General features: G+C 36.3%; 2 protein-coding genes across 2 annotated transcripts; one reads left to right on the forward strand and one right to left on the reverse strand.

Annotated features, from left to right (window-relative positions):
- Positions 1-851: 851 nt before the first annotated feature.
- Positions 852-8,023, reverse strand: pelo (pelota mRNA surveillance and ribosome rescue factor). The gene is made up of 13 exons (XM_073828177.1): positions 7,033-8,023; positions 4,931-5,023; positions 4,670-4,820; positions 4,329-4,419; positions 3,819-3,982; positions 3,546-3,606; positions 3,299-3,460; positions 1,986-2,032; positions 1,819-1,892; positions 1,323-1,394; positions 1,175-1,249; positions 1,051-1,082; positions 852-968 (listed from the first exon to the last, which is right to left on the reverse strand). The coding sequence occupies exons 1-13, from the start codon at positions 7,071-7,073 to the stop codon at positions 874-876; spliced, it is 1,158 nt and encodes a 385-aa protein (XP_073684278.1). The 5' UTR covers positions 7,074-8,023; the 3' UTR covers positions 852-873.
- Positions 8,024-8,189: 166 nt separating this feature from the next.
- On the forward strand, positions 8,190-17,154 carry ppp1cab (protein phosphatase 1, catalytic subunit, alpha isozyme b). The gene is made up of 7 exons (XM_073828241.1): positions 8,190-8,475; positions 10,565-10,696; positions 10,793-11,023; positions 11,166-11,270; positions 14,069-14,292; positions 14,619-14,753; positions 16,057-17,154. The coding sequence occupies exons 1-7, from the start codon at positions 8,421-8,423 to the stop codon at positions 16,171-16,173; spliced, it is 999 nt and encodes a 332-aa protein (XP_073684342.1). The 5' UTR covers positions 8,190-8,420; the 3' UTR covers positions 16,174-17,154.
- The last annotated feature ends 5,198 nt before the right edge of the window (positions 17,155-22,352 follow it).

The following is a 22,352-nucleotide window of genomic DNA, read 5'->3' on the forward strand; positions in this document are numbered from 1 at the left end:
GTAGTCATATTTTCTACATGCAGCTTTGTTATTTTTATTGCAAATATGAAATATAACATCATTGATGCTGCATCTACTGTGTCAGACATCTTTTCACACTGACATGCCTCCAACTTGAAAACTCAGGGCTGAAATGAGTTTCCTGTCATCGTCAACAAAAAAAGCTACATATTGACTGGAACCTGCTCCTGCATGGCTAGGTAACTTGCAATTGTATCGCTAATCGAGAGTAAAATTTGTCTGCCGTTGTAAATAGATTTTACAGCATTGTGTTTATGCTTTGCAGCGGCTGTGATGCTGACAAAGGATTGGTCAAATATGCACAGCAATTTCTGAATACAACCAAACAGATCCTCTGAGAACACATTAAAAATTGGCACAAATGGGTGTTATTCTGAGTAACATTCACTATGGACATTTTCTAACCGGACACATTTAGAGCATTTGTTTTGAAACCTGGTGCATTTTCTTCTTTGTATTGTTTAGTTTTTCGTTTGTTATTCTTACTCTCTAAAACAGGGGAATTGCAAGAAGGCAATGCAGTTTAAGTCCCTGTTTCGGAACCACACAAATGATCCTCAGGTCTGAAATTCCTTAAGACTATTATTTTTGCAATTATTTGAGGTTAAATGTTGTTTTGACGACTGTAGAATACCACATGGCACACAAGGATTAATAAAGTAAATGAGCTCCTAGAGCTCTGCTTTCCTGCTTAATAATCACTCCAAATAATCATAATTATCCCGGTATTTTGTGATGTTTCAACTGATTTCAAATCCTTTATTAAGGCCATAATAGTCTCATTCCATTTAGTCCTAACTGTGAAGCATTTCCACCTTTTCATACCAAATCATTTTGAATAAGAGCATAATGTCAGTCTTCATCAGAGCTGCTGTCCTCCTCAGTTTCAGACATGTCAGCGATGGGGAACCTCAGAATGGCCGCCACTCCACTCAGCTGATTCAGCTCTACAGAGACAAATCACACCATGTCAGTCTCATGATGATCCAAAATTCTCTCTGAAACAAAGACTGTAGAAAAGAAACTTACGTTCTCCAGATACGTGTAGGCTTGAGAATATTCTAAAAATATTATTAAACAGAAAAAAAGCTGCTAAATATTTTGCAGAACTCAGAAAACGTACGAATATGATCTTACATAATCATAGTAATACCTGACATTTCCTCCATTTTCCTTCACATTGTCTACAAGCCGAACATACCGGCTACGGGTGGGTACGTCTTGATGTCTGTCATAAAAAAGTAAAATTGATATTTTTATATGAAGGACACAACTGAAACAGAATTTTTTTTTAAATGTACCTAAATAGTTTGTCACTGATCAGCAGGATGTCAACGGCTAAAGCTTCACTCGCTCTTTCCACATGAGCCAATCTGTACAGAGCAAAAGCTTTATTAATAGATGCAAAGACTGTTAAAAAAACCATCATGCCTCAAGAATATGTACATTTCAATAATGAACCTGATGCACAAATGTTTTGGTAACACTTTATTTCGATAGTCCACTTCCATAGACATTCTACTAACAATAGTAAATAATTTGAAACTACATGTCAACTAACTCATATTAGAGTATTAGTTGACTGTTAGGTTTAGAGTTAGTATACGTTGACAGTAGAATATCTGATGGTGGACCATCAAAATATTAAGATATTAAGCAGTACTACCAATACTCTAATGAAAAGTAGTTGACATGTAGTTGCAAAGTTCCATTCAGTTATTAGAATTTCTAAAATAAAGTGTTACCAATATTTTTTTTCTCACTGAGACTAATTTAAATAGTAGCGCTTTTGATCACCCATAGAAAGCTCGATCAGGCTCTTGTTGAAGCATCTTGTAAAAGTCTTCCAAAGCCTTGACCTCTCCAGCTGCCTAAAAGAGAAAAGAAATAGAATTAAACGCCACACTGTGCTTGCAGAATGCTACAAGCTGTATGTGCAAATGTACAAATGCAAACTTATTCACCTTGGTGTCAGACAATCGGGCCGTGACTGCTGGATCACACAAGACTTCTGTAGAAGCAAAATCTCACTTTTATAATGTCACTTTACAACAACAATGAAGAAAAAAAAAAAAAAGCATACACAAATTAAAAAAAAATCCCTCTCAGTATACACTTTTTTTTTGTCCAATCAAATACTCTTTCAAATGACAGCATATTTAGGCATTTTCATTTATTTATTATTTTCATGCATGTCTGAGGTTAGTAATTTGCATAAAACATGCTATCTATCTATCTAGTATATATGATGTAGGATTTAATATCTATGGATAAAATCTTTAACACGTTTATAATGCCACCATGAGAACATAATTTGTGTGTATGTGTGGTTTTAGTTGTTCCCCCATTTTTTCAGAAATTTACAGTAAATTTTAGTATGAAAAATTGGGAAAATATTTGCATGTAGATATCACACACAAATTTGCGCTTACACTTGTTTAGTCAATGAGACCAATTTAACTGCATTTAACAATGAATTTCAACATTTTCATTACCATGCAGGATCCAAAACTTTGTCATACTGTATTGTTATTTGCTCACTTGGTGTCTATCAAATAGATAATAATTTTAAGAAATGGTGTAAACACAACATTTTTATAATACTTCTAATCTGAGCGATTTTGCACCACTGTATTGGAGCGTCTTTTACATGAGAATATATGAACATTCTGTGTAACAAATTATTAAAATAATTTAGCTTATTTATTTGCTTAATATCTATAAGTTGCCATATTAAAACGGCATTTAGCATATATTCATAAAAAAGATGTCTGATTGGGTTTAGTGGAAAAGATGCAGCAGGTCCAGTACCCACGTTTAAACCAAATATACTGATGGTTGAACATGCTATGGGGGGGATTTTCAATCGCGCAACAGCCTACATAATACCAAAGGCAGCTTAATTTGAAACTTTGAAATTGTGTATTTTTTTTTACTTTAACTAATAAAACTAAAAGATTAAACTGATCAGATCTAACTGTGTATTTTTCACCAGATCTCAACCATCTTGCCAAATAGATAACTCTTCTTTATTCTGATAATGGTCCTGGCTTTTTAAAGCAGCTAGATCAATACCTTGGCAGTGTTTAGTCATTTTATATTTTTATGAGTCACAAACACTTGTGATGCTATGTAATGCTATTCTAGTCATTGAAGAACTAAGTTCTTCTCTCTTATACCATTTATTACTGGTATCACCATAAAATTTGGCAAGCCTACTAATCAATTATGAAAGTTTTGCACATCTCTGCTTTTAAAAGGTGAACTGAGTATTGACCTTTGAGTGAATACTTGTGTCCAGATGAGGAGTGGACCACCATGAATTTGGGTCTGTTCTCCAGGAGAATTTTACAGTCTTGCCTCACAGCCTCTTTAAAGAGGTACGAGATGAACTGATCTTTCACAAATCCTGGACTGCCCACCAGAACACACTTCACCACTGAGAAACACATACATGAAACAAAAATATAAATATTTAATTGTCCATTGTCCATCCTCATTATCTGAATTAAAAAAAAAATTACCATCAAAATTGAAGTGTCTCAGAATGCCCTGCATGACAGCCTCATAAAATCTTTCTAACGCCTGAAAGAAAACACTCAATATATGTATCATATTTTGAAATATACATGCAGTAACTGAGAAGGAACAACAGATGCATCTATTGTATTTCTAATGGATTACATTGATGGATTACAGTAAAAAAATATACTTGTAACAGTCATTGTCATTTGCTCAATATAATGAACACATAAATACACTGTCAGATTTATTGTCACAAGGTTTTATCGGTTCACCTTGTCATGTTGCGCACAACTGCCTTTCCTCTTACGGGGGATGGTGACCTCAACCTTTGCCCTTAGTAAGGTCATGGCTGGAGTCACGAGAACCAGATTGGCCAGACCTTCCTGCATCACAACAGCAGCCACATCTGCTTTTTGAGCAGGATCACATGCCTGCTCTATAGATGAAAGCAGAATCAGGGTTTGAATAAACTAATGATGAGCTGGTTTAGATTCATTAACTTTGCATTTTCACTGCATGAATAAAGAAAGCAGTGTGATTTCTTTGTAAAATACATCTTTTTGTGATTCACAGAAGACAGTAAAACCCTGTTTTCAACCCTGAATATCTACATACCATTATAAAAATATTAGAAATAAAATAAAATAATAAATTATTTTTCTTTTCTTTTCTTTTTTTTTTTAAGTTATGCATTTTAATATTGTTGTTACATGGTATGTGAAATTATTAGCCAGGAAAGCTCATTTTAGTCAGAAAATACCTAAAATATACCAACACATTACCAATTCTGTCCAGCACCACACTGTCCCAGACTTTTTTGGCAAGAGTGAACTTCCTATTGAGCTCCAGCTCAATGGTATGATAGGCACCCATCTACATATGACATAAGAGAAAAAAAAAGTCTCTCATTTCATTCCAGCTTTCACATTTAGGCTAAATTAACATTTGGAATATTCCCTGAGGGTCACTACAACATTCAAATTTATAAAGTATACATTCTATTTTAGGTGTAAAGTTATCACTAATTTTAACACCCCATTTTATATCATACACTTTATACATACATAAGAAAAAATATATGTTAAATATTGTAGAAAGTACTAAATTCTATATGCTCTCTGACCTTCACATACTGGTTCTCCTGGATGTTTGTTCCTTTGACTCGGAGCTGACAGGCCTGGGAATCAAAGTCTATTGTCTCCACACATAAAGTCAGTGTGGTGCGCACACGTGAACTGCCCACACTGCCCGTGGAGGACTCTGTCTGCACTTTCCTGTTTGTGACATCAGATTGTTTTCATTGAGAAGAAAAAGAAGAAAAATAAATGTGAGAAACCAAAACTGGAAGAGAATGGTGTTCAGTATGGCAAAAAAAAATACAGACCTGATGGTTGAGGCTCTGAGGCTGTCGCCCACCTGCAGGAGGTTGTAGGTGTGCCACATATCCTCTGCTTCCTCAGGTATTAGTGTCACCTGACTGAAAAAAAAAATCAGAAACAGAAGACAGAAATTTTCACTTTTGTGTTGCCTACTTTGCTGATAAACTGTAAAGTTTATTCTGCATTCGGAATAAACCACACTCAGGCGGCTATTTTCAGTCATGCAAGTACTGCTTTAAAGGAGTAGTTCACTTTCAGAACAAGAATTGTTCTTAAGAAATGTACTTACCACCTTGTCATCCAAGATGTTAATGTCTTTCTTTCTTCAGTCGTAAAGAATGGTGTTTTTTGAGGAAAACGTTTTAGGATTTCTCTCCATATAATGGACTTCTATGGTGCCCCAAGTTTGAACTTCCAAAATGCCGTTTAAATGCAGCTTCAAAGGGCTCTAAATGATCCCAACCGAGGAAGAAGTGTCTTATCTAGTAAAACGATCGATTATTTTCTAAAAACATTTACAACTACCTAGCAAAATGATGGCTTACTTTCTAAAAAAAATTTAAAGTTTATATACTTTTTAATCTCAAACGCTTGTCTTGCTGACTCTTTGTATTATTTTAGAAAATAATCCATCATTTTGCTAGATAAGACCCTTTTTTCCTGGGCTGTGATCGTTTAGAGCCCTTTGAAGATGCATTTTGGAAGTTCAAACTGGGGGACACCATAGAAGTCCATTATATGGAGAGAAATCCTGAAACGTTTCACTCAAAAAACTATTTCCTTACGACTGAAGAAAGAAAGACATGAACATCTTGGATGACAAGGGGGTGAGAACATTATCTGTACATTTTTGTTCTGAAAGTGAACTACTCCTTTAATCGGAGCGAATGGGGAAATACTGAAATCATGAAATCTACTTTATTTTTTCAATAACAAAATGATACAAATATAACATGAATGGTATCAAACATTGTCTCTTACCCTCAAATAATGACAATAAATAATATATTTCACATTGATTTGTCTCACTACTACATAGCGAAAACAGAATAAGATATAGCAAATATGAAAGAAAAAGAAGTTTATCTCTGATCTAAAAAAAAGTGTTATATGAATAAACTGAAGAAAAAATCATAAGGTAAGTACGCATGAAATCAAAACTGACAACATTTACTTTATTAGCGAATTTACTAGTTCTGTGGTGAATAAATTGACACAAATTTGTGTGCATGTCTGAACTGAATAATGAATTTCCATTTCATGATATTGCATCAAAATTAACAGAAATAAATCAACAAGGCAACATTTCCGTTTTTTATTTGTAATTTAACTATCATCATCATCATCATTATTATTAATATGATTTTAATCTGTACAACTTTTCATGCATTTCCCTTGACCACACAAATCTTTCTTACATTTTATCACCCATTCCACAGCATGAGAATATCCAAATGTAAAGACTTTTTTAATCCATAGAAATATAGAAAGATTTCTATTAAACAATACCTACTTTTTGAATCTCACTGCTATGGTATTTGAGTTATGAGTTTTTATTTGTGTGTATGTCACTCAGAAAACAAGTTTTTAAAATGCCTTTAGGGAGTCAAGGGCCAAACAAAAAGGCCTGTAAACAAAACAAAATGCTATAACATTTGCATGTTTTATCCCCCAACATCTTGGGGAACATCACCAAAACGAATTTCCCCCCTAACTTACCTTATTTCTGTCCTGAGAAATTGAATGTCAAATTAGAAAGATATGAAATATTGGAAAGAACTATCCAATAGATGGCGCAACAAGCAAAGGCAAACGCATTTTTGGGCTGTGGCAATATTGTGTTTGTGAAATATGCCAAGTTTGCCAACAAAGCACTGTAATGTATGTAAGCACTGTATAATGTATAAAAAGGCGCGTTCCAAGTCACTTTAACAAACAAAAAAAGCATTACAGTACCTTAATTTTATTTCTAGCAAAGTACCGAGTTGTTGCCCTATGATACCACCACTGCATCATGGTACTACCACAGGACTTAACTCAGAATGTACACATTATGTCCAAAACTGATGTACAGAAACATGCAAGTCATGTGTTGTCAAACACTCACCCGGCATTATCCTTCTCGATGTCTTTGTGAACCAACTTCATGGTCAAAAAGGTTAGCTATTCCAAAACAAAATGCATATTTGATTATAAGTGTTCTATTCCATTTAATCGTCGATTTTGGTGATGTTTCCGCATCAACAGTGGCACATTCTGCCACTTTGGAATGAATCAGACCACACGAACAGTCGCTTTCTGACTGCGTCATTGGCTGATAGATTGCGTCATTACTATCTTTGGTTACTTCCGTAGGTTGGACGAACGAATACATTTCGTCGAATTTATTTGTTAACAGTACATTTTATTATAGTTAGCAGTCTGTGTTAATAAAGTATATTAACCATCCAATCTATAAAAAGTGTTTACACAGTTATAATGACCGAATAAATTAAGTTTATAGGGTAAATGTACGATTACACAGTGATAAATGTGGTTTTATGCTGCCTTCATGTGATATGGGAAAGATGATGCTTTCCACTTGTGAAGTGGAAATTACCAGTGTGTCGTGTTCATGTGCTTTTGTTGTCGTAGTGAAGAGAAACATGGCGGACTCGAAATTTGTCCTCACATGCTACTTGGGTAAACGTTTTAAAACGGTTATAAACTCCCTAATGCATCTGCTACAGGAAGATCAAAACGCAAACGTTAAATGATAGGCTGTATATCTTATTGATCATGAATAGTATAGTTGTTTTAAAGACAATACTAACTAATGGTTCTGTTTTCGCTAGCCTACATAAGTTTTTATATAAGCCTATATAATTATATATATTTTATATAGCCTATATAAGTTTTTTTACTTTTAACATCATGCAATGTTTACCCTTCAGTATAGTTTCGTTGCTGTCCGCCATGTTGAAAGGTCAAAGTTTATCCCATCTCGGCAACTCGGGTATCATAAAAAATTTCGAGCTTTCCAGTGGAAATTACAACGTGAGTGGGTGTTCATGTGCAATTTCGATGTCGGATTTTGGTATTTACCATAATTACGATAGCACATGAAGGCAGCATTAATTTGCTTGTTAACAATTAAATATAGAAAAGATTGACACACAGAATATCCTATTGCCTCTTCGGATCAGCATTTGAAGCGTTCGTCATGAGCTGAAAATAACCAATCAGAAACGCGCTCTAGTGTCTACCCCGCCCCTTCAGGGTTTCCTACAACCGTCAGCGGTCGTGGTGCTAGTTTACCTCACACAACGAAGTACTGAAGGGACCATTTTCGGCAATAACATCATAATATGAACTCAGGAATGCTATCAGTAGTGTGAACTTATTTTATAGACATTTGTTTTTAAGTTTTTGTCGTGTAATTGTATTGGGCGGTTTCCTGGGTCGTCTTGTTCCTTCCTGCCTCTGTTAGCCGGCTAATCTCAAGCGAACGACAAAATGGCTGATTCGGACAAGTTAAACATCGATTCCATCATCCAGCGCCTTTTGGAGGGTAATAAACGTTATTCTTTCTTATTACAAACCGTCTCGTTTTATCATGTTGAATAGCGATGAAGCGTCTGAAAACGTATGATTTTATTTGTGTTCATTTCGTCGTCTGCAGTCGAACCTATTTGTGGCGATGTATTATTAGGTGTAAATACGTAACACAATTAATCTACTTAAAATTTTCATTCGCGTGTTTATTAAATGTAATCTGAACAAAACTTCAGCGCATGCGCAGTACGCCAGTCCTCGGGCTCGGAAACGAAGAAAGACACTAGGAAGATGTCACCGGTGTTGTGCCAAATTTTAACGCCCTGATTGTTACCCCTCTCTTTAACGTTGCTACCTGATTGAAGAGTGGAGATGGGAGAAATGCCTTTTACAGTACAATAATCAACAATAACTGATTGATATCCTAAAGACAGGAAGTACAAAAATGCCATTGCTTGCGTGTTCCATGCCTAACATTGTCATAAGCCTATTAGTTAAAATCAAGGGAAATTAAAACCATTCAGTTGGGTATATTGTTAAAGTACATAAACAGCAATACACAAAATGGTATATCTATTTACGAATGGGTCAAAAGATCCAGAAACTGGGACAACAGTACAAGTTAAATGTATATCTAAACAACAGGCCTATTATAAGAAAAATATCATTATTAGTCAGTTATTGCAATCTAGCTGTGTCCTCCAGTGAATGGAGGAGGTAAACATTGAGAAAGGGAGTAATATGTACAGGCTCGCTGCTGCTCAAAGCATATTTGTGATTCTGGACCACAAAACTAGTCATAAGTGTCAAGTGATCTGAAAGCTGAATAAATAAGCATTCCATTGATGCATGGTTTGTTCGGATAGGACAATATTTGGCTGAGATGCAACTATTTGAAAATCTGGAATCTGAGGGTGCAAAAAGATCAAAATATTGAGAAATTTGCATTTAAAGTTGCCTAAATTAAGTTCTTAGCCATGCATATTACTAATCAAAAAGTTTTGATGTATTTAAAGTAGGAAATGTAAAAATATAAAAAAATATTTTCATGGAACATGATCTTCACTGAATATCCTAATGATTTTTGGCATAAAAGAAATATTAATAACTTTGACCAATACAGTGTATTTTTGGCTATTGCTACTTGAGACTGGTTCAGGGTCACGTTTTTAGGTGATATACAGATTAAATGTGGAGAGTAGCAAAGGGGTGAGTACAGGGGCAAAAAAAATCAGTCAATCAAAAATCAATGCAAGGGAATGTAGGTTCTGAAAGTAGAATGACAGTATTATACATCCAGGTAGATTATGTGATTACTGTGGTGAAGCCGAACAGGTCAGAAAGTGATACGTCTATATGCTATAAAATGCTGTAAAATTACAAGGTAAAGGACTTCAAACCATGTTCTACATACAGGCTATTTTAGATTATATCACATCAAAGACAGATCTAGATATTTAATTTAAATATCTCTTGGCCAACTGCACGTATCAAAGCTTCTCTCAAAGAGTGCCTTTGAAAATTAACACAGTGGTTTTGGTAAAGTCTGCATGTTACTGCAAGCTGCCTTTAAAAGCTCTGGTTGCCATAGAAACAGTCAGTGTCCTGAGACTCACCACTGTGACGTATATCCAGGTAAAATGGCTTCTTGAATGAGAAAAAAACTAGGGTGGGATTTCATGGTGACTTTAATTACACCTACAAGCACAACCCGGTCTGTACATGTATATAAACACATGTCGTTTCCTGCAAAAGGGTGATTTCATAACGGATGCATGCAAACTACTTGCATGATATTTGCTGATATTTATTGTTAATCTCCATTTATGGGTTATATAGGCTAGATATGGCGATTTAATGCATTTATATACGCAAGCAAGAATACGAATATTAATGGTTTTCAAATTAAGCATTGCCGTAAGAATGAAAAAAAATAATAATCGAATAAAAATAGCATTGAAAATACCATACATCACATTTGTGTTTGTTTTTAGTCATGTAACAGCTGACCTCGCAACACAGTTCTTTACACACATAATGATACATACAAATATTTATACGAGTATTCCTAATGCTTTTATGATTTTTATTTTTTAATTTTTCAGTGAAGGGCTCCAGACCTGGTAAAAACGTTCAGCTAACTGAGCATGAGATTCGTGGACTGTGTCTGAAATCTCGGGAAATCTTCCTTAGTCAGCCGATACTGTTGGAACTGGAGGCCCCACTCAAGATCTGTGGTAAAGTTCTGAAAATCGTTACGCTCCGTTTTTATTTTAAAAAAAATTCTGACGAAGCTAGCTTAAATTATAATTTTACTCTGTTTCTTTCTGCAGGTGATGTTCATGGTCAGTACTATGACCTGCTCAGGCTTTTTGAGTATGGAGGATATCCTCCGGAGAGTAACTACCTGTTTCTGGGAGACTACGTCGACAGAGGCAAGCAGTCACTGGAGACCATCTGCCTGCTGCTTGCCTATAAGGTCAAATATCCAGAGAACTTTTTTCTTCTCAGAGGAAACCATGAATGTGCCTCCATCAACAGGATATATGGATTTTATGATGAATGTGAGTATGATTATATGGGAGTGGATGGTATGACCAAAAGCTTAGATTTCCGTCTAAAAGTCTTATAAGTTTTGCTTAGGTTGAAGAATTTATCTTATGAAGTTGAAATACAAGTATGAACACACCTTTTTTATTTTTGCAGGTAAAAGGCGGTATAACATCAAGCTTTGGAAGACATTCACAGACTGTTTCAATTGCTTACCAGTAGCTGCTATTGTGGATGAAAAGATTTTTTGCTGTCATGGAGGTATGTTTTTTTTTTTTTTTATCATTTATTTAGCATTTATCCTCTTTAAGCTATTTTATTGTCTGTCTTTAGGTGGTAATTTCAAGGACCTGTTTTTAGCGTTGCTCACATTTTAAGATTAGCTCTGCACATTTTAAAGGGCTGAGGTAATTGTTTTACTCTTGTAGTCAGCTTTTCTGGAATGTCTTTTTTACAGACTGTTGTAGGGCTGCAACTAACGATTATTTTGATAATCGATTAGTTGGCCGATTATTTTTTCGATTAATCGGTTAGTTGGCTTAAATTCCCTTTTTTTTTTTTTTTTTTTTTTCAAAATCACACTATTCCACATTCTCAATGCTATGAAAACACAGTGCTTAACAATTTACAACAATTCACCTGTAAAGAGAAAAGAGAAATATCTGAAGAAAAACACACTAACAAGCATAAAATACAGTGTTTGTGCTCTTTATTCTGCAGTGGCGGTGTTTAGTGTCCCGCCAACAGCAGCAGCAGCAGCGAGCGCAAAGTGCCTTCAGCAGAGTTTCGCATTCAGATGCACGCAGTAAGATTAAACCGGCCGCAAAGCCCCAGCTAAAGTAATTACCATGAATGTGCCGGGGGAAAAAGTAAGGAGATATTCAAATTATTTATTAAAGAACTAGTATTTTCTGAGTCAGTGTCGCAAAGATGAAGTTGACGATCCTGACTCGCCATCCGCTCACTGGACGCGCTTTTAATGCCTTAATGCATCTTTATGGATTAGGCCTATAGCTAATGAAAGAGTTTTGTTTTCGATTTGAATAATTTCGTTTTATAGTAGTGACGTAATAAAGTACATTTATTACTCTTACATTTATGAGCAAAAATGAAGTTTCACATAGCACTGGCGGCACCATGTCCTGCAAAGCTTTCACTCTCCGCACAAATGATTGGATATGCGCCTAGCACACTTTTATCTAGGTTAAACGAATAAACTAATATTGTGATATGCTTTAAGTTTTTTATATCTAAGGATTTTAATTTAAATCGTGATGACCTGAGAAGGCTAAATTGATCTATCTGCCGCTGGCCGCTGGGTCGTTATTTAAAAAAACAGCAACTTGAATTTCACAAACAAAACGTGTTCCAAATATATTTCTAAATTAACTTTAAAAACTAAAGAAACGAAAATAAATGCAATTACTTTGCTATTAAAAACAGCAGCTGCGCAATGGTGAAAAAAGAGAAAGAGAACTCGGCCAGTAATTCTGATGAGCTGTCGAGGTTAGGAATTTTTGCAACAAATATTTGTTTATATTTAACGTGCCTATTTAACACTTATTTAGGCTACTTTCTTATTTAAATGTATTATTTCTTTGATTTATTTTAGCGTTTTGTAGGCTGCTTGTATATATAAAACACCGCACCACCGGCGATGGTAAAAATCTGTCACCGTCACAGCCGTTCCTACCCTCCATAAATACATGCACTACATGTTGAATTTAAATCTAAATTTAACATTCAACGACAGATGTTTTAGTACAATGAATGTTTTTTGCACTGAGTATTAATTGTCTCCCTGTCTGTGTTCTGTGTTCCGGTCTGACTCGCTCATTCAGTAGCTAAAGATTTAAACTTAACACAGACTGCCAGAATGGACTTTTATGCATAAATGGAAATGCTCGTGTGAATGTATGACATTTACAGATAAGGATATGACCGTAAACTGAAAGTTTTCATGCTAAGGGTTACAAACGGATCTCAAAGCGCCTCACAGGGCGAGCAATTACGCTATAAACTTCAAGTTTTAAATAATGAATTCTCATGTTTTGGGCAGCTTGGATCTGGTTACTCTCCTGCAGCATCTCAGTCTGTTTCCTCCACTATTTTTAGATGCATTTTGTCTATAGAAATGCGTCATTCAGTGCTGTAATTTGACGTGATCCTCTGAAGTTGTACGTGCACTGTGGGTGGACCCGATTAATAGATAATGAGAATCGTTGTCGACGAATTTCATTATCGATAATAATCGATTTTATCGATTAGTTGTTGCAGCCCTAGACTGTTATAAAATCACCATCAGATGCTTGTTTGGGAGGAGTAATTTTCAAAATGGAGAAATGTAGCATTCTTTTAATGCTTCTAAATAAGGTTGGCAATTTATTTAGAATATACATTGTTGCAGAAATCCTAGAGAGCTGGTCTGACAGGCACAGTCAAACCAAAATTTATTCAGATTTATCCATTTCTCACATTATCAGTTTAGAAAGTGGTAATACGATACGAAAAGAACTCAAGAGTTAAACTGTGTCAGAACAAATTCCATCTTGATAATGTCAGATAACTTTGCTAGAAAGATATGTAACAAAACATGGTCAGGTCAAAGTGCCAAATCAAATTTCTGGTCCCAAATGTTTATCAGATTTACTGGTAGTCCACTGTATGAAGAATTGTTGGGTATAATAAGTCACTGTTTACTTTATTTTGCTATCCTCACTTACATAAATGAACTATCAAATTATAATTAACTATTAAATATCAAATTATATCTAGTGTCTGAATTTTTGGTTTGACTGTAGGTAGGAGTCATCAGCATTACAAACATATAAAATATTGTAACTCTGACAAATGGCAACCTAACAGGAGCATGTTGTGTCAAGGTCTGCAGGGTTGTAAAGCACACAATAGCTTATTTTCCTGTAAAATGTGCAATTATCACATGGGCAGGCTTGAGAAATTGTCAAGGAATGGTGGACTTCAGATTCTTGATGTGTTTACAAGTGTGGATGAATTCAAAATATTCTTTCTAACCTGTAGTTGAATAATCTTTTACCCAGGTCTTTCTCCGGACCTGCAGTCTATGGAACAGATCCGCCGTGTGATGAGGCCCACAGATGTCCCTGACCAGGGTTTGCTGTGTGATCTGCTCTGGGCTGACCCAGATAAAGATGTCATGGGCTGGGGAGAGAATGATCGTGGTGTTTCTTTCACCTTCGGGTCTGATGTTGTGGCCAAGTTCCTCCACAAACATGACATGGATCTCATATGTAGGGCCCACCAGGTAAATAATATAGTTTACTGAATGTAAGCAAAAAGCAAAATATCTTGACCAAAGAGCAGTATTTCACAGGTTTTTCACAATTTTCTAACTAATCTGTATAATATATAGTTGCAAATGTCCAGAAATAATACATTGGTTCACTTCATGGGTACATGCGTTATGATGTAACAGCCTTATTTACTAATATCATTTTGATGTGTGCTCTGAATCACTGTTTGAAAAGCTTTCTAAGCTATACAAAACATTGTTTTGAAAGCGCTCATCACTAGGGGGAATAACACTGTCTTTTTGTGCAGCATTTGTGATGCATAAATCTCTCTGAACAGGTGGTGGAAGATGGCTATGAGTTCTTCGCTAAGAGGCAGTTAGTCACACTTTTCTCAGCTCCCAACTACTGCGGAGAGTTTGACAACGCAGGTGCTATGATGAGTGTTGATGAGACCCTGATGTGCTCATTTCAGGTTTGTATATGCACTTATTTTTTAAAACTAGTAGCTGACAACTGCTCACCTTTGGGCACAGTTTGGAAAGTTTCCTACTGAAAATCAATTAAATGTAGTTAGATACTGAATGCCATATTGCACTGTAAATGTGAGTGTATAAAGAGCATGTCAAATAACAAGATTGGTTTAAAATGATATACAAGTCAAAAGTTTACAGAATCTGCAAAATTTTATTTTTTTAATACTGACCTGAATAAGACATTTAAATGTAGTCCACAAGACAAAATAATAGTTAAATTTATAAAAAATGACCTAGTTCACAAGTTTGCATACTCTTGATGCTGTTGTTACCTGAATGATCTACAGCTGTTTTTTATTGTTTAGTGATAGTTGTTCATGAGTCCCTTGTTTGAACAGTTAAACTGCCTTCTGCTCTTCAGAAAAGTCCTTCAGGTCTCACAAATTCTTTGGTTTTTCAGCATTGAAAAATATATATTTGAATCTTGACTGATCATCAATGACTGTATGATTTTGACATCTATCTTTTCACACTGGGGACAACTGAGGGACACATATGCAACTATTACAGAAGGTTCAAACACTCACTGATGCTCCAGAAGAGTATGCTTTAAGAGCCAGGGGTAAAAAAACTTATTGAATTTGAAGATCAGGGTAAATTTAATTTATTTTGTTTTCTGGTAAACATGCAAGTATCTCTTGTAGTTTCTGAAGGTCAGTACTAAAAGAAGAAACTGACATTTAGGCCAAATAAAAACCTTCTGTAATAGTTGCATATGAGTCCCTCAGTTGTCCTTAGTGTAAAAAGATGGATCTCAAAATCATACAGTCATTGTTAGAAAGGGTTCAAATACACAAAAATGCTGAAAAACCAAATAATTTTTGGGACCCTTTTCTGAAGAACAGCAGTTTAACTGTTCAGGACAAACAAGGGACACATGAACAACTATCACTAAACAAAAAAAAAAAAAAAAAAAAACTGGTGTGGATCATTCAGGTAACAACACAGTGTTAAGAATATGTAAACTTTTGAATGGGGTCATATTTATAAATTCAACTTATTTTCTTTTGTGGACTATATGTAAACGTCTAATTTGAAATATCTTATTCAGGTAAAAAAAAAAAAAAAAAAAAAGATGAAGATAACATGCATCTTATTTTGGTCAAATAAGTAACAATTTGCAGATTCTGCAAGGTGTATGTAAACTTTTGACTTCAACTGTAAATATTCAGTAGATTTCCTAACCCTATCATACATTGTACCTGATGAATGGTTTTTACTAAGGCTCACTGTTTCTTTCAGATTCTGAAACCAGCGGAGAAGAAGATGCTGTCATACGGTGGTGCAGGAGGATTTGGGTCTGGTAGACCTGTGACCCCTCCACGAAACGCAGCCAAGGGCGGCAAAGCAAAAAAATAACATCAACTACTGCAGCACGCCTATACATCCTGTCCATCATTCTACCTCTCCTTCTCCTTTTCCTTCTCCTCTTCAACTCCAAACACCAAATCAGTGCAGGGCTTTTTTTTTAGCTGTCTCCATCAAGACGAGACTGCTGGGGATCTGAGCGGTCATGTGTGTGCTTGACTGAAATACCCATGTGGAGTATGTTGGTTTTGGATGTGAAACAAAGTGTGTATTTGTAGAAAATGGTTTTGTTGTGTGAGTGGGTTTCTTTTTTTTTTTTCCTTTCTTTCTTTGGTAACCGCGCACCTTTTACTGCGTATTTAGATGTTCTGGTTGATTTCCTTCTACTATATATATATCTTCATGTCTTCAGCCATAACATGATAATCCTTTTTAGGCCATTTATTGGACCTTTGGGATGCCCTTCTCTTCAGACCAAGCCTCAGGGTCCAGCTTTTCATCCCCACTGTGGGGACTGACTTTTCCATTCCCCTTTAGCTCTAAAGCAATCTGAAAGGAGGTGATTGTGCTCTTGAACATGTGCAAATCACTGCCAGTCTCTTCAATGTGAAACTTCGTCCAAGTGCGTGTCTGTTTACAGTAGTTATTGACAGCATCCTGCACATTGTCACATACCTATTTTGACGCAACCTTTGCTTCTTCAAACTGGACACTCAGGTAGTATTTAGCCTGGCCTGTGGAAATTCTGCTTTTTGTTTTATTCGCTAGCACACATCAGTTGTAGCCTTTTTTTTTTTTCTTTTTAGATTAAAATCATGTACGTTGTGCAAAGAATACCAAGTGTGAATGTCTGCAAAGTGGGTGCCATCGCTGTTTCAGTTTGCACAGAAATGCACTGTTCCTTTTTTGAGTGATTGTGGCTTTGTGCCACTTTGTAAATGGCAAAGCTCACTTTTTCCTGTTAAAAGGACTTTTTATTTCTTTTTTTAAAGTAGTCATGAATTTAGCCAATAAAGTGAGAATCTGGTGCAACTTTTTCTTGTTTTTTTCCGTCCACGCTTGAGTGTTTTCTGTGATAAGTGTTAAACTAATTAATACAGGATTTTCAGAGATTAGGACAGTTCATTGTGATTGGCTAGCTTCCTCATCATTATGACAGAACAGAGCAGTGTTAATCAAAATTATTCAACCCCCTTGACCTGATGAGAAGAAAATTGGCTCAACATTAATTTTCAAAATTATTTAATCTCCAGACGGCAAATTTTGTGCGTGTGCGCGTGTGTGTGTGTGTGTGTGTGTGTGTGTGTGCGCGCGCGCGCTTTCACTGCTTTCTTCAAATTCCACCAAATATTTTCAATGGCTTTTAAATCTGAAGGCTGAACAGGACATTCAAGAACATTCTACGACCGATCCCTGAACCAAGCTAAAGTGCACTGCTCACAAAATTAAGGAAACACACATTGGATCATGATGAAATATTTAAGTTTTAAGTCTTTACTTGCATACATTGTGTAATTCATTGAGGATAAAATGATGTGATAATGGTCAATGGATTCAAAAGACCAGGATCATGGCATCAGTGTGCTCCAGGACAGTCTGTGGCACTACTTGGCAGCTTTGAATGCTCCAATAAGCGTCAGTGCCTTCATCGTCCAGAAAATGCCTACACACTCTGGCCACGTGAGGCCCGGCAGTGCCATGAAGAAGAACTCAGGCCTTACATTTGCTCTGAGGATTTCATTCCAGTACCAAACAGCAGTAAAGGTACCGTTGACTAGCGTGCGATGGTCTGCGTAACCCTCCAAGAATATTCCACCACCAGTGACCCACTGGTCATGCTGGATGATGATTGTCCACTGCATCACCTTACTCTCCCTGGAGGAAAGAGTTTACTTTACTCTGACTAAAGTGGCATTTAATTTTAGTCAACAAAAAAAAGATTTTTTTTTCTTCTTTTGAAAATGTTAGTGCACTGTTAATATCTCATTCTGTCTGTCATGGTGTAAAGGGTCCCAAACTACATGTTTAAAAGATAATACATACCATTGTAGGTGTTATGGGACAAGCTTTCTACAGGTGAAATCAACCAATTTGACCTCCAGGGGCTCATTAAATGGCTGCAGCATCAGTCACATGTCATCTTCTCACTGAAGAGGCCATCATAATGCTGCCAAAAACAGGAGAGGGGCGTTTTAGGACCATAATGTACTGCTCAGGATGGTCCTGCCAGTACAGCAGCTCTGTGATGTGGTGAGAGCTGGGGACTTGATAGCCCATGCCTAGGCTGGTCAGGCCGGAAGAAAGGCTTCAGGACTACTAGAAGAAAGCTCCGCATTATCATTGTCCTACAGTATAGATTAGCTAAATCTAACCTAAAGAGAGGTATATCAATTAAAAGCGTGTTTTAATCAAACAATATCAATAATTCTTAATTCATGATTTTGAAAATGAAATCTCTATTGTAAATCTGCATTAAACATTTTAAAGTATTGTGGAAAATATCATTAATCTGCATTTTTATAAAGTGTGATGGTGATTTGGGATTTTTATTGTGTATAGTATATGTTCAGAGACCGTCATTTAGTGCCCTGGTCCAATCCTGTTCCTGCACCATCGAATTTGAGGTGAGAGAAACAAAAGGAAAACCAACCAAACCTCTGAAACCCCCTATTTTTCTGCCTTCCTCCTTTCTCTTTAGCCCACTTCCCTCACTGATACCCACGAGTCTCGTCAGAACGAAGATGGAGCTCCGCGCGTGGTCAGTGGGTGTCAGTGGTGTACGTGGATTGACCCTGTTGACAAACTCACCACCTTCCTCATCTTTCTCTCCTAATCTCTGTGCCACAATCAACACAAGATGACGAGAAATCGCTATCAACAACTGTAAATACACGGTAAACATTGCTGATAACACACTACAACTCGATACAAAGCACGTACAATTAGAAAAAATATTCAAATGTCTTAGCCTATTCCTTGTAAACTACTCCGTATTACATGTAAAGACGATTTATCCGTTTATATCCAAAACAGTAGCTAAATAAAATAATACCCTGTTGAAAAAAAAAACAGCATGTGCTGGTTAGGTAGGTTTTGATGCTGGTTTTAGCTGGTTCATTCTGGTCCTTTGCTAGTTAATGCAGGTCCTTAGCTGGTTTATACTGGTCCTTTGCTAAGCATATCAGCATCAAAACCTACCTAACCAGCATATGCTGTTTTTTTCAACATGGTAATAATGAAATGATCTCAAAATATGTGCACACTTCGGAGCATATTCTGGCAAATTAGGACATATTTTGCAATTGAGATGTCTTTGAAAATGTCCCAAATAACCTGAACTGTTTTTGTTTGTTAGAAACACTGTAGCGAGGGCTACGATTGTGTTCTGGGGGCTGTTTTATACAAATTTACCAAATAGACTAAGCCAGGCTTATTTCAGTTTCAGTCAAGTAACAATAAATCAAACTAACTTTATGAAACAGCCCTCTGATCTCAATAAAAGTACAGTAGTCAACATTTGAAGTGGATCAAAACTTTTTATCCAAGTTGTCCTAAAACCAAAACAATACCTGTTCTTGTCTGAGAACAACTTTGGTGAACTTTTTTGATCCACTTCAAATGTTGACTACTATAAATTAGTTTAGACTTCTTAAATACAGGTTTTATTCCACATGTTCTTTTGTCTTAGAGGGATTAGATTAAGAGTTAGTTGGCACTGACACTCTGTTTTGTTGTTAGATTTGAAATTGTAAACAAATTGTGAACACTCCATACTTTACCCTTCACTGCTTATGCTGCTGTACACAATAAGCCACTTCATATTCAGTTATAATGTTACTTCTCTTACTCTTCATACATTTTATGGGTCATAAGGGGTCCCCAAGGTGCTCTATTAGTATGACTTAAAACTGTTTGGGTACCAGAGAACATACAGGTGCATCTCAATAAATTAGAATGTGGAAAAGTTCATTTATTTCAGTAATTCAAAATTGTGGAACTTGTGTATTAAATAAATTCAATGCACACAGGCTGAAGTAGTTTAAGTCTTCTTTTAATTGTGATGATTTGGCCCAGATTTAACAAAAACACACCAATTCACTATCTCAACAAATTAGAATATGGTGATATGCCAATCAGCTTATCAACTCAAAACACCTGCCAAGGTTTCCTGAGCCTTCAGAATGGTCTCTCAGGTTGTTTTACTAGGCTACACAATCATGGGGAAGACTGCTGATCTGACAGTTGTCCAGAAGACAATCATTGACACCCATCCAAGCATGTTAACAGAAAGTTGAGTTGAAGAAAAAAGTGTGGAAGAAAAAGATGCACAACCAACCGAGAGAACCGCAGCCTTGAGAGGCTTGTCAAGCAAAATCGATTCAAGAATTTGGGTGAACTTTACAAGGAATGGACTGAGGCTGGGGTCGAGGCATCAAGAGCCACCACACACAGACATGCCAAGGAATTTGGCTACAGTTGTCGTATTCCTCTTGTTAAGCCACTCCTGAACCACAGTCAACATCAGAGGTGTCTTACTTGGGCTAAGGAGAAGAATAAATGGACTGTTGCCCAGTGGTCCAAAGTCCTCTTTTCAGATGAGAGCAAGTTTTGTATTTATTTGAAAACCAAGGTCCTAGAGTCTAGAGGAATGGTGGAGAAGCTCATAGCCCAAGTTGCTGGAAGTCCAGTGTTAAGTTTCCACAGTCTGTGATGATTTGGGGTGCATTGTCATCTGCTTGTGTTGGTCCACTGTGTTTTCTGAAAACCAAAGTCACTACACCCGTTTACCAAGAAATTTTAGAGCACTTCATGCTTCTTTCTGCTGACCAGCTTTTTAAAGATGCTGATTTCATTTTCCAGCAGGATTTGGCACCTGCCCACACTTGCGAAAGCACCAAAAGTTGGTTAAATGACCATGGTGTTGGTGTGCTTGACTGGCCAGCAAACTCACCAGACCTGAACCCCATAGAGAATATATAGGGAATTGAATGCAGATGAGCTAAATGCCACTGTCAAAGAAACCTGGGCTTCCATACCACCTCAGCAGTACCACAGACTGATAACCTCCATGCCACGCCGAATTGAGGCAGTATTTAAAGCAAAAGGAGCCCCTACCAAGTATTGAGTACATATACAGTAAATGAACATACTATCCACAAGGCCAACAATTAATTAAAATGTTTTTTTTATTGGTCTTATGAAGTATTCTAATTTGTTGAGAATTGGTGGGGAGAATTGGTGGGGTTTTGTTAAATGCGAGCCAAATCATCACAATTAAAAGAACCAAAGACTTAAACTATTTTAGTCTGTGTGCATTGAATTTATTCAGTACACAAATTTTACAATTTGAGTTTACTGAAATAAATGAACTTTTCCACAACATTATAATTTATTGAGATGCACCTGTACATGCAGAAAACCCAAACGTGATAGGATGGTCCCAAATCCCCCTACTGAACTGTACATACACTGTCTTACACTAGGTGGTGCAATTATAGGCGTAATGCTTGGTCCTGCATGACCTCTTTAATCAGATTTGCCCTTAACCTCTTTTTCTCTGAATCCTTGAATCAAGCCTTACAATGTCTATATATTTTTTCTGCCATTTTGAAAAATACCTTCCTCCAGATTTTCTGTGAAAATTTTAGACTAGAGCTGCTGTCCCTAACCCTGCTCTTGCAAAGCCACTTTCTTATAGATATCAGTTTTAACCCTGCTTCAAAATCTGTATTTTAGGACGGTTAGAGACCCCTGGCTTAAAATAAACTAATCAAACAAATAAACTAAATACCCGCTAACAACCAATCAAAATTCATAAGAAGTTACATTTTGAACACACAATTATTACTTAGATGACGTGGTGTACCAGTTCTGCCAAATTTGAGAATGAGAATATACAACAAAGTATTGCTATAATAATCTGTTATGTTTTTAGTTACGTTTTTGCAAATAACTTTGGAACTATTATGAAAAAATCTGTTTTACTGAATTCCTCAATGTCTCTGATGATCTAGCATTGTGGATACTAAATCAGAGACTGAGGGGGTGAGATTACATTTATTTGACTGAATTAGAGAGAGAGACTGTGTAAATTGCCTGCTAATAGTAAAGACATGAGATGAATTTCTTCACAAGCAGCAGTGTTATTCCCTAGTTGGTGAGAAATATAATCCAGCAATTCAGTAGCAAATCTATTTTATTAATTAATGTTGTGGGGCAGCATTGGCAGT

This window comes from Garra rufa, chromosome 22 (genome assembly GCF_049309525.1).
Source record: "Garra rufa chromosome 22, GarRuf1.0, whole genome shotgun sequence".
Taxonomy (NCBI): Eukaryota; Metazoa; Chordata; class Actinopteri; order Cypriniformes; family Cyprinidae; genus Garra; species Garra rufa.

What these genes read in the sequence shown, in the direction of transcription:
- pelo (XM_073828177.1), bottom strand. Translation starts at nt 7,073, where the DNA reads ATGAAGTTGGTTCACAAAGACATCGAGAAGGATAATGCCGG. An exon ending in GAGACACTTCAATTTTGATG is followed by an intron (nt 3,461 to 3,545) that starts GTAATTTTTTTT and finishes TGTGTTTCTCAG; the next exon opens with TGGTGAAGTGTGTTCTGGTG. An exon ending in CCCGATTGTCTGACACCAAG is followed by an intron (nt 1,893 to 1,985) that starts GTGAATAAGTTT and finishes TTTCTCTTTTAG; the next exon opens with GCAGCTGGAGAGGTCAAGGC.
- ppp1cab (XM_073828241.1), top strand. Translation starts at nt 8,421, where the DNA reads ATGGCTGATTCGGACAAGTTAAACATCGATTCCATCATCCAGCGCCTT. An exon ending in CATCCAGCGCCTTTTGGAGG is followed by an intron (nt 8,476 to 10,564) that starts GTAATAAACGTT and finishes TTAATTTTTCAG; the next exon opens with TGAAGGGCTCCAGACCTGGT. An exon ending in CCCTGATGTGCTCATTTCAG is followed by an intron (nt 14,754 to 16,056) that starts GTTTGTATATGC and finishes TGTTTCTTTCAG; the next exon opens with ATTCTGAAACCAGCGGAGAA.